At 38.3% G+C, this 15,782-nt stretch overlaps 1 protein-coding gene across 5 annotated transcripts in view; it reads right to left on the bottom strand.

Moving 5' to 3' along the window:
- Positions 1-1,455: 1,455 nt before the first annotated feature.
- Positions 1,456-15,782, bottom strand: part of DGKH (diacylglycerol kinase eta) — a 228,624-nt gene continuing 214,297 nt past the window's right edge. For 3 of the 5 annotated variants that reach the window (XM_063425971.1, XM_063425969.1, XM_063425973.1), the window contains 4 exons: positions 15,648-15,767; positions 14,979-15,087; positions 9,930-10,060; positions 1,456-3,164 (listed from right to left, as the gene is read on the bottom strand). In XM_063425971.1, the coding sequence (XP_063282041.1) occupies positions 3,075-3,164; positions 9,930-10,060; positions 14,979-15,087; positions 15,648-15,767 (450 nt within the window). In that variant the 3' untranslated portion in view covers positions 1,456-3,074. The remainder of the gene's footprint in view (positions 3,165-9,929; positions 10,061-14,978; positions 15,088-15,647; positions 15,768-15,782) is intronic. The other 2 variants (XM_063425970.1, XM_063425972.1) reach the window with 2 other exon arrangements.

Genomic DNA, 15,782 nt, shown 5'->3' with positions numbered 1-15,782 from the left:
CACTATTTACTAATAATCTTGTAAAAGTATAATTTGGGACTGAATCGCAAGGCCAAAATATTTTAGTTTGCAGCACTTATTCAAAATGCATTAAATAGGTTTCATTTTATGTCAGATATGTTGTTGTTTTTATTATTACTTTAGAATATGCAATGCTTATCAGTAGACTCTGCTCTGCAGCCTGATCCACTCATGGTGACATGAGCAATCATAATGATCTCTGGTACAATCAGATGCTTCTAATAAGCAGGATGTGTCTTTACTGGTTGACTGTCTGACAGACACTAAAGAAGTGTTTTTAGTGAAATATAAGGAACAGCATCCATGCACCAAAAACACTATATTAAGATGTAGTGGTGGTGTACTTGAGAACATCCTTTTAAGCTTTTTAGAACATCCTTTTAAGCCCGCAGGTTTTTCCCCACCAGTAGAATGTTCCTGTTCATGAGTTTTAAAATGGACTTCAGTTAAAGCAAAGTATTTTATCAGGAATGTATGCATTTGTGATTTTGGATTGGTTCTACAGTTAAACCATGCTGACTACTGATAAACCTTACAGCAACATTTTGAGAAATCAGAGTTTAAAACAAGACAACTTGCTCACATTTCGTTTTCCACATTTATCTTTCACTGCAGTTACTGTTTAGCATCTCTTTAAGGAGTACCGCAGATTGTTAACTACATGGAACCGATGACATCAAGGGTTACATCGAAAATAACCACTCAAACACCTGTAATGTGCTTTATGTTAGATTAATCTCATCATTCGCAAAAAACAAGTATCTTACAGGTATCTGTATGGTTCCTTTCTTTGTACTTATTCTGTATTAAATTGAGTTGCTTTTCCAGCTAGATCTCTGTAGAAAGACAATATTTTATATATAACCCCCCCAAACCCCAGTAAATTGGACAAATTGATGTGTATATAGCAGTTTAAAGTGAAACAATCCATGACAGGGTCACTTTAACAGATAGCTGCTCTCAATGCTGTTAATTTATTATTTATCACACTGAGAAGTGATATATTGGATTGTTTTGGGAGCTGTTAAAATCTTGCTTATCTGCCACTCCTCGCTCCAGTGCCAGCATCCTGGAGTGTCTACTCGAAGCAAGACAGTCATCATTGCTGACACCAACATGCTGTCTTTACTGCCAGCGCATCAGCGTCAGCGTGCCCCCTACTTTTCCAGAAAGTACAGGTCGAATGTCTCAGGCTGCTATATGGAAAAGGAACCAACATTTCAAGGAGCTTTAAATGGACATCTATACATTTGCTAGGTGTTCAACTGTACAATATACCGATTTAATCCTCTTTAAAATGAACCGAATTAGTGTGTACCATGACCAGAACACATTAGACTTAAAAAAATATTCAAATAAAAAAAATACAACCCCCTTGTAAAAAAAAAACATACCAGAACTTCCTGAGAGTGATAAAAAAATTAATTTAAAAAAAAAGTAATTTTAAAACTTGTCTTCCGTGTACAAAAATGTATTGGCATTGTATTTTACAGTGAAAAATCTTAATTTAAAAATGTTTGTGGACTTGTGTTGGAACGGCCACCATATTTTTGTAAAAATGTATATTCATTTTAATATGAATGTGGTAAGTTTTACTCAGTGTGGGCATTCATTAATTTAGCTCTTTTTGCAAAACATAGGCCTTTTTGATTTATTTTCCTCTTGGCTGATATGTGGAAAATGCGTAGGGGTTCCTTATCTGCCTAGCCTTCACATAATATTCAAAACTAAATCCTGTCCTGTTATTAGCGGTCAGACTAATGACAAAACAAAGTAGAGGGAATTTGCAACTATTATGTTTGTACATGATAAGAGTATGCATCCCAGGCATAAATAAATAAAAAAACATAAAACAAAATAATAAGGCAGCCCAAATAGTATACCCACCACCGCTGTTGTAGACATACAATTCCCAAGATGCTTTGCCAGCCGTGAACCAAGCAAATGATTGTAGGAGTTATATTTCTCCAAACCATCTTGGAATTTACCTTATGGCCACCCCTCTCATAAGGCATTGGGAAATAAATGGTTCATTTGAGTTTTCCACCCCCTCCCAAACAAATAATTGTGAGGTAAATCAGCTTTTAAAATTGTTTTCTGAGAAGCACTATTACTATGTTAATTAAAAAGATATCAACTAGCTACAATAAATAAGTCTAACATACATAATGCACATTATTTTCTGAATATACATGGCACATAAAGCTATGTGTTTTACATCCACAAATCCCTTGCCACAAAACACGTTCATGCAAAAAATATACACCACGGAATTGAAAAGTGCTTCTAACCCTTTCTAGTGCGGGAGTGAAGAAGACCACCTCTCCTCTGGCACTCTTAAAGGGTTAAAATAATAATAATAATAATAATAATATAAAACCAAAACACCCCAGACACAACATTTCAGTAGTAATAAATTAAACCGTATTAAAATATAAAAATTGTTCAAGTTTTTTTTTTTCTTTTAGGATTTGTTTTAGAATCAGTTATATCATGCAAGTACAATACAACCCAAGCTGGTATTCCATGCATTATAGATTGCATTCCTTTTATACAAAGCGTTATCTTCAATTATATTCCTTGGCGAGTGAATGAGCCAACCCTGAGGCAAAGGAAAAAGAAGGCTGCAACCAAGTGAGCCTTTATCACACCTGTATTTTGGCCTTCCTTTGGAAGGAAGCACAAGCCTCATTTGAGCCAGCCTAATCACTTGTTGCCAAACAATGTTATGTTAGAATAGACTGAAGATGGTCATTTTACTAGGCTGCTGCCACTAGAAGATCTAGCCACCACTTTGTCTTTTCAGTTTAAGCCAAAAGATTTCGGATGGATAGATCCAAACTTGTCAAAATGGCTTTGTGAACTTTACTTATTTTGGCACAAACTGTAAATTCTTAAACCAAGCTTGCAATACTTGTGACTTCTTACACTCCAGCTGTATAACAGTGCTTGCTTTTTCATACAGTAAACTAAAGGACAGTGTATTGCCCCCCAACAGCTTTGAACATCTGAAAAAGCCTCGTCCGTGCTTTGCTGGGATTTCACCAGAGCCGTCACACCTCGGAGAAAGATGCGTTCTTGCCGAGTTCCTTAATTCCCTGCAGAATTCGCTTCATATGACCCACTTTCATTATCCCCAGATCCTGAAAGATACACATATAAGTGAACACTTATGGGAAAACACAACAAAAAGAAACAAAACAACTGAAATTAACCAAAACATAGAGTGTTATTCACTATTGAGAATTTAACGTAAATTTTTAATTTAAGGTAAAAATAGCTGAAATGGAAAAATTCTAAGTCATATATGCTTTCAGCTTGGTTACTCTGTCCTTAAATTTTAAATTCACTTTAAATTTGCACTTAAGTGAATAGCCCTGGCAAACAAAAAAAAACACTATTAAGTCAGTAATGAAGACATGCATAGCAATAATTTAGTGGACTTAATGGCCTATGATTGTGGATATTGCTGACCAGATACCAAAACCTGGGTAGCAATATTTCCTTTTTTTAAATTGAAAACATACTTGGATAAACTCAAATTGCAAGCTTTTGGGTTAGGTCCTCAATATGTGCGATCTGTGTAGTACAGTCTTACCCTTGCGCTAATGTACTTTACTTAGCAGAGTATGCTGGAGATTTATAATCAGTGATAACACTCACTTTTACTGGAGAAAGCCAATCAGAATTGCAACAGAAGATTTTTCATTTGAAATGAAACTGGCAAGAACATGTACGCTTAAAAATGTGTGCACACAGGCAATAAAATGCAGGCTATATGAGAAGGAAGACAATTTTCTGAGTCATGCAAGCAATGGAGTAGTGAAACAGTCAGTAATGAAGTAATGGAGAATTTAAAAAGGTACAGCACAACACAACACACGTTTTGCTTCCCTGGATACGGAGACAATGGCATTTATTCACTTAGCAGCAGGTTTCAGTAACCGAACAACAAACTTGCAAAATGTAAAATAAAAAAATAAAAATTCAAGTTAGGTGGAATTGGAGAGATGTCACAACAAAGCCACTGTCGCCTTCATTCCAGTTGACAATTTACCACAACTCACTATTTAAAGTATAGACCCCAACCAATGGCAAGCAGGAGAACATTCACCTTACAGTCCCTCTTTGGGCCTTAAAGGGACACTATAGTCACCCAGACCACTTCAGCTCAATGAAGTGGTGTGGGTGCCAGGTCCCTCATGTTTTAACCCTGCAGATTCAAACATAGCAGTTTTAGAGAAACTGCTATGTTTACATTGCAGGGTTAAGCCAGCCTCTAGTGGCTTCCGGACAGCCACTAAAGGCGCATCTGCGACGCTGGAGGCATATTATGCCTCCATCACGCAGAGCGTCCATAGGAAAGCATTGAAAAATGCTTTCCTATTGACAGCTTGAATGCGCGTGCGGCACTTGCCGCGCATGCGGTTCCGCTGACGTCGGCAGAGGAGGAGAGGTCCCCAGCGCCTAGAGAGCCCGGCACTGGAAAAAGGTTTTAAACCTTTCAGCCCAGCTGGAGGGGGACCCTGAGGGTGGGGGCTCCCTCCGGGCACTATAGTGTCAGGAAAACCACTTTGTTTTCCTGACACTATAGTGATCCTTTAATGTATGATAAGTGCGTGTAAAACAAATACAAAATAGTGTGCATTGGGTAAACAGATAGAAAACAGCAAAGAAACAAAATGAAAATAATGCATGCATGAGGAAGTAAACATGGTGGTGCTAATGATCGGAAAGGCCAGTATTAAAATAGGAAATAATACTCTGATAGTTACATATGTATAAAATGGTGTATAAAAACTGTGGGGCAAATGCATTATCAATAGAAACATTCCAATGGTTTCCATGGAGACCACTCCTCTTTTAGAATTTTGAGCTAAAATTGTTCTTTATATATATAACTCCTAACCTCTCCCCCCCCCCCCAAATAAAACTTCAGAATACACATGTGCATATAATATATGTTCACAAGCAACATACTTACAAACATAAGACATAAAAGCATAAAAGTAGCTTACATGTCTCAGAAAAAGTCCTGATTTACTATGGGTCACAATTTTCATGCATTACTTTACCCTTACTGTTTGGGATGTTCATTGTATCGTTCCTTTTTATTTTACAAAAAAGTAGTATTTATATTAAAATGTGTCCTGTTTGTATGAAGCAAGCTACAATGTATGAATCACTAAAGCTTTGATGAGAAGGGACTGCATTTGAGAAATAACCAATGGTGGAGATCCACATAGTGGATGTTGTGTTCACAGTTGCTTTTGTTGTATGATAACGGACCACACCTTATGGTCGAACTGTTCAGAAGGTAGACGTGATTCACACGGACTGGCTCTAGGAATGCTGGATACCTGTATCTGGTAGCATTATCCATTGTAGTTAGTGATATCTTTCCCTTATGCTGTTTAAGGAACCTTTACTCCCATTTTTTTGTGAGTGTATCTTATTAATTTATATGCGAGGCACAAAAGGGTTTTGCACCCTGTCATTTTCCTTTTTACTGCCTTCGTGCACAAGTAAACTAATATAATTAACCAATTTTTTTTTTAAGTAAACCGTACGAATACAGTGCATTAAAGTGAATCTGTCACTTTTGTGGGTCTTTGCATATTTTTTCCAGGTGGGTTCTGTTAGACGTGGGGAGTCAAAGTAGTTTTATTTACCTAAAGCTGTCCCTCGTGGCCGCTGCCATCTCCATCCTGGGGACACATCAGCTACTGGAGCTTCATCTGACCGGAGCCACATCAGTGTTGTAGTCTAATGCATGCGCGGGAGTTTAACGCTAAGGTCTATGGAGGATCCCACAAGATCGATGCCTAAATTCCACATTTGTCTCTTGTGCCAGCTGCAGGGTTGGAGAGAAGTTGAGAGCAGAGCTCTGCCTTTGTCAACCCCAGGCTTGCCTATAAGCAGAGTAGTCTCTACTTTGTCTTAAGGGATGTTTAGATTGTGTTGGCTTTTCAAGGAGATTACCAACACAGTCAGAATTAGCATTTCACAAACATTATACTGTGACAGAGCCGCTTTAAACTGGAAAATCAAGAGACAAGGGACTGTCTAAATAAACACCTAAAGCTGCATTTTTACTTGTGGGCTCTTTGCATGCTTTTTTCAAAGACCTCCCAAAGGAATATATCTGCTAGTAAATGCTACCCAGTGGAGCAATCGATCTACTAATATGGTCATAATCAAGGAGGGAGGAGTGAGAGAGATATAACCCGACACTGTCCCTCCATGGAGCCACCACGTTTTTTGCTGCCATGCCTCTTCAGTGACTAGCAACATCTACCAGAAGCATTTCACTCCATACAAAGAGAGGGGTCAAACCTGAGGCACTCTAATGAAGATGGTGTGAGGCATGAAACGCGAAGGAGTAATCATGGTGGTGTCTGTTCCTTGCTGTACAGCCCCAGCCGCACATTGTAAATGAAGATATAAATGTATTTTGTTTTTAAAACATTTGATAAAAAAATAATACAGTGTTGTACCAACAGAGTTCTGATTATGTTATTTTTTAAAAGAATGAAAAACTTAAAGTGACCATTTGGGTTTAAAGGGTCTTCCTTAGAGCAATAGCATGTTTAAAGTTTTGTCTAGATATAGTCTGAAGTCTCTTCATGTAGGAAGCCTGAAGAACAGAACATTAGCTACTTTTCACCTAGGTACCTTGGGCAAACAACATTCATTACTGGGTATTGTGTAACTTCATATCCATTACTGTGAAACCCACCCTCTCATCCTTGGGGTTGTTTTTTTTTGTTGCTGCCGATCTTTACCCAGTTAGTTAGGGCTATCGCGCCATCTGAGCACCTACATGTTTCCTTAATTAAATCCATTTATTTCACATGGCCACCAAACTGTTTATTCACTGTTTAAACTGTTTGTTCATCTAACAAGCCAAGTGGCTACTGTTCTTTTTGATATTACCATTGTGTCAGGTCAATAACTCACTAGTTTTAGGGTATGCAGAAGGCAATGCTACCACTAAGAAAACCACTTTGGAATTAAGAGTAATTCAAAATATTTGTCTACTCTTCATTTCCTGTAAAATCTAGAGGCTGAAACATACACCTGTCAATGAAATTAGTGCCTCTCAATGCCATATAATAATGTAAAATGTCCACATAACCCTACTATGGTAACTAAAGGCCACATATATTAAGGCACTAACAGATGTATAAGCAAACAATAATACATAAAGATCACACTAAAATGAGCAGACCGTGTTGAAGTATGAAATGGCACAACATAAAAATTTACATAAATACAGTCAAGTACTGCTATGTATCTCATGGCCCCTTACAGGTGAACATTAATAGTAAAGCTGCAGTGAGAGAGGTCAACGAGACTAGTGGAAATCAGAATGGGGAAAACCATCTATTTCACCTCCAAAAGCCTGCATTTACCTCCATACACTAAAAAAGTATTGTAAGCTGTAAACTCTCCCTTAAAGGGACACTCCAGGCACCCAGACCACTTCTGCCCATTGCAGTGGTCTGGGTGCCAACTCCCACTACTCCTAACCCTGCAAGTGTAATTATTGCAGTTTTTTTATAAACTGCAATAATTACCTTGCAGGGTTAACTCCACCTCTAGTGGCTACTAGACAGCCACTAGAGGGCACTTCCTGGTTCATAGTACAGGAAACCTGTGCTAGAGCGTCGCTGGACGTCCTCACACTGTGCTCGGCCCTCCAGCGTCGCTCATTTCCCTATAGGAAAGCATTGAAAAGCATTTTCAATGCTTTCCTATGGGGAGCTCTAATGCGCATGCACGGCATTGCCGCGCATGCGCATTAGGTCTCCCCGGACGGTGGGCGGGATCAGTCTCGCCCACCAGCTGACACAATCACAGGGAAGAGCGGCAGAAGAAGCAGTGACGTGGGACATCGTCGCTGCTTCTGGTAAGTAACTGAAGGGGTTTTCACCCCTTCAGCAACCGGGGATCAGTTGGTGGGAGGGAGAGGGGACATGCAGTGCCAGGAAAACGGATTGTTTTCCTGGCACTGGAGTTTCCCTTTAAAAAATGTATGCATAACCTGCTACCTTTAGTGCAGGCTTACCCAAACTCCGATCCCTCCAGATGTTTCTGAACTACAACTCCCATGACTCTCAGCCTCTCTCTTTCATTCATAGAATCATGGGAGTTGTAGTTCAGCAACATCTGGAGGGCTGTAGTTTGAGGAAGCCTGCATGGAAAGAGCAGGGGTGGGGGGTGAGGAGTTTTAGAGATAAGTAGTTGACTATTTAGCAAAATTAGCAAACCAGCAAAAGTTTGTTGTGTAAACCCCTTGACTTTCTCCACCCTTTTCAGGATTGATGACTCTGTACATCTGTTCCATTTAATATGGTATGGCAAGGTAATAAATAGGATGGGTTAGAGGCCTAATTTACTCTTGCCAAAAGTGTGCTTTGAAGCCAGGGGGATCTTATTATACTGCCCACTTATATTTGTCTATTAAAATAAAATAAATCTACTGCGTTTGAAGAAAAGAAAAGTTAAATAATCCATTCTCCTCCTGTTGAAGGCTAGAAGGGAAATAAAGTTGTCTACATAAGGATGCCACTCTTTTCCAGCCATTCCTTTCCAGGACTGTAGAGGGGATTTCCCTTAAACGTTGGTCTCCTGTACTCTAGTTAGCATTCAATAGACCAATCCTGGGGCCAATTAATGAAGATAATAAAATAAATCCTTTAATTTATGCAAGATTTACACTGACATTTGAAGACTTTGTGATCAATAAAAAGCTAGAAGGGGCATGAAATAGCAAAAGAAAAATTGAGTATTAGTAGTCATCAGGTGAAACCGAAAATAATCTGCATCGAATGCAACACTTAAATTGGATTATTTGGCTATAAAATTGTAATAGATTCCTAGGACAATCATCCACTTTTAGAACTTTGCCCCAGCAGTACATTTTATATGAAACCTCTGGGCCAATTTTAGGGTAAACTGTAATTATGACTAAAGTGGTTATAGTACCTGGGATGCCCTGGTGCCGTCCTTCAGTTTTAAACCGTTTTTAACAGTTAAATGCTAAATGAGAGTGCCCAGTAGCCCATCCCCTCTAAGCAGTACAGGCTAATGAGGAAGCATTAGCCTGTAAGTGTCAGCTGCTTCCAGCCTATAACAGTCACTTTTGCTGGTATGAATTATTATAGCCAAGAAAGAGCCATGCTTCCAGTGGTGGATGAGCGGTGGGCCGCCAGGGATCCTCATTGAGTGTAAAACTGCTTGAAGATTGAACGAACACTGAACGAAAGGATGGCATTTGTGGATTCTAGCAACTATAACCAATCCAATGAGATAGAACTGTTAAATAGCCCATTGAATTACACCCCCTGAACCAACCCATTTTCAAGCAGGGTTTACTGTACGCTACACAAGATATCCACCAAACTAGCACAAGCTACAATTACATTTTAATTGAGATATGAAAAAGACATCCAAGTCAATGGCACATAGAAATTACATCCTTTTTTTTCTTGAATGTAATTTATTTTGTAATAAACTGATATGTCACATTAAAAACAATAGTACACTAGACAGCACCTTTCACACTGATCCCATTTAATAAATTGAATTAGATATATATATTTTTTTTTTTTAAAGGTGCAAGTCACTGGTATTGTATTTATCCACCTACAGCTATTAAAATACCCAGTAGAAAGCATCTAAACAGCTTTGTCCCTGTTAAATATTGCTGAGGTTGTAGGCTGCAATTGCAGTATAAACACATAAGGAGGTGCAGGCCACGGAACAATGCAAATTAGTTTACAAAGAGTTTGTAAATATAAGCCAAGCTACAAGCACATGACAAGGGGACAGGAAAGAGGTTTAGTTCCCACCAGAAAAAGGAAAATCTGAAAGACTGGAAATAAAGAGCACAAAGTAAATACCTTAAGGTCCCGCCTTTCCAGGTGCAATAGCTCTGAGCCTCGGATGTCATGACGGACGAAGATTTCTCTGTACTCTCCCAAACTGAGCTGATCCAGCCAAGCTGCAACTTCATCTGTGCCCCATTTTTGAACTACCAAAGTTAAGAGTAAAACCCCCTTAATTTGTACATGCACAAATGCATTACAAGCATAGGTTAGGCCAAATAAAGTGGAAAGTAAACAGAGAAATGCAGTGCTAGCAAAAGGGAAAAGAGAACAAATCTAATGGTTTGATTATTATTCTGCATGCGGGTTAAAATAGGCAGTAATTAAAAGAAATGTTCAAAGACAGGGTTCATTGCTTTGCAGCCGTGCTTTCAGCTTCCCACCCCACCCAGCTTGTTTTTTTTTGTTGTATCAATATTAAGTCATCCATTAAATAACAGAGAATTTGCTTCACACATTAGGATCAGTGGTGCAAGGTATAATTTAGCACATAATGGGTTTTATTCAAGTGAAATCATTATTTGTGTCTGCAAATGTAAATTTCAGGTACGTTGTAAGACATTGGATGACAGTTACTCTTACATGCAGGAGCACACACCACGCACATGTATGATATTAGATTATGTAGTAACCAAATCCTCCTGTTCAGACAGATGCCAGAATGCTGACCCTAAATACAACTGGTACGTTATAAGATAGTTCCCATAACATTGCTAACATTAGAACCTCTAATCACACTGCTTAATAACAAGACACTTTGTGCAGGTTCCTAGTGGAATGTAGTGGTTTACAGAAAATCAGAATAAGGATTATAGGAGTGAAAGAAAATCAACGTGGAAGGAAACATAGAATAATGTTTAGTTTTTTTGCCTTCCGAAGAAGAATGAAGTCCTTGGTGGGTGGTACCTCTTTATGGAAAACAAGGGACAGTGAAGTGGTGAGGTTTGCGGTCGTGGAACAGCTGCTGGGAAGGAGATGGGAGTAAATCCACAAAGACAGCATGATTGGCTCCTTCTACTCAAAAGCAAAGACTCAGGTTGGGGGGGGGGGGGGGGGGGGGACTGCATGCCATGCTCATGGGGCCCACCATGTTCACCAATGTTCTAGTCCACTCAAGTATGGCATGAAAAAAAAATCCTAAACCAAAAGGTTTCAATGAAATTAATTTCAAAACAATTACCTTTGTCATATCCTGCTCCACTATGATATCCAAATTAAGATACCTATATTATTGGGGTTGTGAATGAATTCATGGATTGTACCTTTATGTCAGTAATCAAAATGAGAAAATTGAGAAGTGTTTAAAGGCGCTCACTATAATGGAGAAGGTAAGGGCTGCAGAAAACCTCAGAAGGATTCCCACTAAGTTGTGTAAATACAATAGAAGCAAAAAACAAACAATGGTAGAATCCGCCCAAAAAGTAAACAGTTACATTTTAACCACAGTGAGAGAATGTACCTATAAACTCACAAGGGAGGAATGAGACAGATAGTAGTGCAGTATATTAAAACAGGATGACTGTATTTTGGGGATGCTAGAAAAAAAAACAAAAAAAAAACGCTGTATAGAGCTACTAAGAGCTCTGCTGTATTTTGTATGGTTAATCCACCACCTTTGGATATGTGGTGTTGTCCGGAGGGGTTTATAGCCTCACACATTAGCAGTAAATAATGTGGAGAAAGAGAAAAAAACTAATGGTGTAGTATAAAAAACTATTTTTTATTAATTCTGAAATATCCTACTTGCACTTTCCAGAGAAGGGCCCTTCTCTGATGGTGTGAAGTTTTGGTGGTATAATACCCACCTGGGTAATGCAGTAAAACCTAGGTGAAGTGAAATAAAAAAACCTCTAAGGGCTATATATGATATAGCAATGGTAATATCAGTGAAACAATTTGATTAAAACAACGTAGCATTAAAAAACAAAACATTTTTATTAAGTGAAGTATATTAGGTAGATATATGTTCACCTTGTTTTAATATACTGCATATACTTCTCTCCCCCCCCTTTTTTATTTTTTAAATATACCCTGCTGTTTGCTAAAGAATATATCTCTATATATTGTTGTATATTAAATCTTTATAGATGTATTATCTCACAGTGGTTAAAATGTACCTGTTTACATTTTGGGCACAGTCTACAATTGTATGTTTTAGTCCTCAACATGAGCAGGAGCACAATACAATGGGTCAAAATACAGAAGAGATTTGTATACATGTTACAAATCCTATCTTATCTTCAGACTCCACTACTAAGTCTGATGTAACCCCCTGAAAAGGTGGTTTGAGTAAAAAGAGGGACTGTAAGCCCTATGAGTGAACCAGACAAAACACTATTAGCACTATATTCCATTTTTGTATGGGTAAACAGTATTTGTTACCATGAAAAAAGATACAAAAGTGTGTGCATATTTCTCTAGTTGCCTAACACTTGGTGTTCTGTGGGATACAGTTGGTCTGGCAATACCCTACTAATCATAATAAAATACTTATTGTGTGTACATTTCTTATTAACACGTCCTTCTATAGTGTAAGCAATGCAAAGTTATATTCCTTACACTATAGTTCCCTCTGCTCCCCCACCCCTCCCCCCCACCCCTCATAGAAAGGGTTTAAAAAAAATTACTGCACAGATGTTTTTTGGCACTGGGACGGCACTCCACCTCCAACAGAGGAGCCTAATGAGCATTAGGCCATCCCCATTGCTTCAATGTATTCCATGGGGATTTCGATTGGGATTTCTCTGATGCTGGATGTCCTCATGCAGAGCGTGAGAATGTCCAGCGTCACTTAAGGGACCAAAAGTCTGTTAGGATACAGGAAGTGTCTCTAGTGGCTGTCTGATTGACAGCCACTAGAGGCAGTCTTAGTCCTGCAATATAATCATGGTTATGTGCTAAAAGAGGCCAAATGAAAAAAAAAAATCCTTCCTTCTCATTCTTAAAATGTTAGCGAAAGAAAAGACAATTTCAAAACCAGGTAGTTATAGGGACACGGGAGTATCTTCTAGTAAATGTCTGTGCTCCCATAGATATAAGAAATAGTGTTTATTTAATTAAACAAATCTATGTCGATGGAATATTGTTTATTCCTGCAAGACAGCTGTAATAAAGATACTGTGTTAGGATTTCTCATATTAGCTGGTATTTAAGCAAATCATTTTCTAACTGTGCATTTGCCAGAAGAGTGGATCCCACCTTTACTCCAAGCAGAAAACACCCCAGTTCTATAGTAGGCTCTTGAGTTAATTTGCATTTTAAATGGTTTATAATGAAATAGTCTAATAATTAATTTGACTATATAAAAATACAACAATCTAGACTTTCCATCTATTTATCTAATCTTCTTGTGCAGCAAAGTCATTATCAGTCACAAAAATGTAGAGCAATTGAGAACTTTATATATGAACCAGCCTAAGCCACATTAAAAATTAACACTTTACAGTCAAGATTTTATGCAGCACCACAATCACAGAAACAAACAGCCCTCAGGAAAACACCTAAACTGCATTAAATTTAATCAGAGGTATCAGCTCTGGCTTTTGGAAGCTTTAAGCATCCCAAATTAGTGTAAATCAGGTGGAATAGCTGGGATTAGATTAATGCCAATCTCTAACATGGCTTTTCAATAAACTTGGAATTTTTGCAAATATAATCAGAATTGAAAAATGGAAGCAGAACTGGCGAACAGAAAAGCAATGGTCACTTTTTCAGAAGGCTGCAAATCCACATTTTTCTGAATTTGCTAGCCTAAGGATTTTTAATTCAAAGCTGTCCACAAGCTCAGCCTCTGGCTGTTGTTAGACTACACTTTCTTTCTAACCCTACCAGATGCCAGTTTAGCTACGCCTTCCCCACCTTGAAGTGTAATAGGGAAAAAAAGGTTTGGGCCAGTTCTTACGAATCCGATTTCTTTTACTACACACCCGAATGAATCAATTGATCTGGGATTTGAAGGTGGAGTATTAATGGGTCACCAGAACAACTACAGCTTATTGTATTTTTTCTGGTGAGTAGAATCATTCACTTCAGGCTTTTTGCAGTAAACACGGTCTTTTTAAAGAAAATGCAGTGTTTACATTACAGCCTAGTGATAACTTCACTGGCCACGCCTCAGATAGCTGCTAGAGGGGCTTCCTGGGGCCGTGCTGCACACTGTGCAGCACTGCCATTCAGTGTCTCCACCCTCTGCATGCAGACTTTGAACCTTCCTCATAGAGATGCTTTTAGGGGCAGAGGCAGCAGATGCAGACATGAATAGTAAGTAAGATGTTACTATATTTAGGGAAGCAAGGGGGGGGGGGGGGTTTAGGGGGGCTAGATGTTGTTTTTAACACTATAAGGTCAAGAATACATGTTTGTGATCCTCACCCTAGAGTGTTCCTTTAAATACTGGACAAATCAATTCGTTAGATGGTGGTTTAAAAGGAATTTAATCACAAGAAACCGTTTCAAACTAATTTTTGAAGCAGAATTGTGTTAAAGTAAGTAAGTAAGACAAAAACAGTTCTCCGATATAGAAGGTTGACACACAAATGTATGCTTTGTGTTTGGATACATATAAAATCTTAATATGGTGGCCTCAATAACAACTTCCAAAAAAAAATAAAAAAATTATTTAGTGAACAAAAATCATTCATTTATCCCGAACAAAAAATACACACAAAAAAATACACAAGTGTTTGGGACTAGTAACCATATAAAATACATAATTCTAATTAATACGTATGGGGGGTTTCCCCACTGTTACTTTTTTTTACGTTCTTAGATAACAAGACATAAGATGATTTACCCAGCACACACAAATTGTAAACACGGAAGACACATTAACTTAACACTTGTTCACTCAGTCAAAGACTAGTTTCTGAGTAAGTTAGAATGGTAGAATGCAATTGCATTGTGGCATGTCTCAGTGTACTTGCACACAGGCACACATATACATGATCAGGTCATCATATATACATGTGGGTATATGCCTAGCATGATATAAACACAACAACACATTATGGATAGTGTATTTGTTGCTTCCTTGCCCCAATACCACGAGAATCGGCAGAAACATACCAGGCTGAGGGCTGGACTTATGCTTTGGAACCTTCTCTTTTTTAAACTTTGGCACTATGCGAAATACTGTACTTCTACTGTTTCGTTTAGCATATTCCAGGGGAGGATCCTGTTTGAAAGAATTTGGAAAGAAGAGATAGGCTTAGTGATGGAATTAATCAAATGAAAACAGAATTAAAAGGAACTGAAAAATCACAGTAAAACAAAAAGTGAGACTTGGGACAAGAAGGTTTCTTCTGCCATCTAATTTAAAAACAGAGGGCAGGAGGTACATTCCAGTACCCTCACCATTCATCAGGACTCTCTGCCACTTGTTTTCAGTGAAACATTTAACAACATTTCCAACTGACTTGAGATTGTAAATCTTATGAAATGTTTACATAGTGCATTTATAAAGTAACAGGATAGCTAGCATTGTTTTTGTCAGTAATTCAGATCCTATTAAATGCTACATTGAAAAGAAGGTAGGCAGGCCTGTTTTTTCAGATTCAGTAGAATTGGCTATGTCTTAAAGGCATATGGTCTGCAGATTGCCTATTCTAATTGTTTACACACTCATGCCAACAAATCTACATTTTCTTCACAAAACAATTAAAGAAGCACTCAGATCCTGTCTGGTCTGTGTTCCCCCGCTGTGTAGAAACTAGGACTACTGAGCATTGTATTCACCTCTTCTTCATCAGGTTGTAAGACATAGTATAGCCAGGGTATCTCTGCCAGTTTGGTTAACTCATTCTCCACACTGTGCAGGGCATCTGACAAAAACTCTTCATGTTGGGATTCCAGCTGCTGCAAGAAACAAAA

This window comes from Pelobates fuscus, chromosome 1, assembly GCF_036172605.1.
Source record: "Pelobates fuscus isolate aPelFus1 chromosome 1, aPelFus1.pri, whole genome shotgun sequence".
Taxonomy (NCBI): Eukaryota; Metazoa; Chordata; class Amphibia; order Anura; family Pelobatidae; genus Pelobates; species Pelobates fuscus.
The sequence above is the reverse complement of the archived record's forward strand: the minus strand, read 5'-3'. Positions and strand labels throughout refer to the sequence as shown.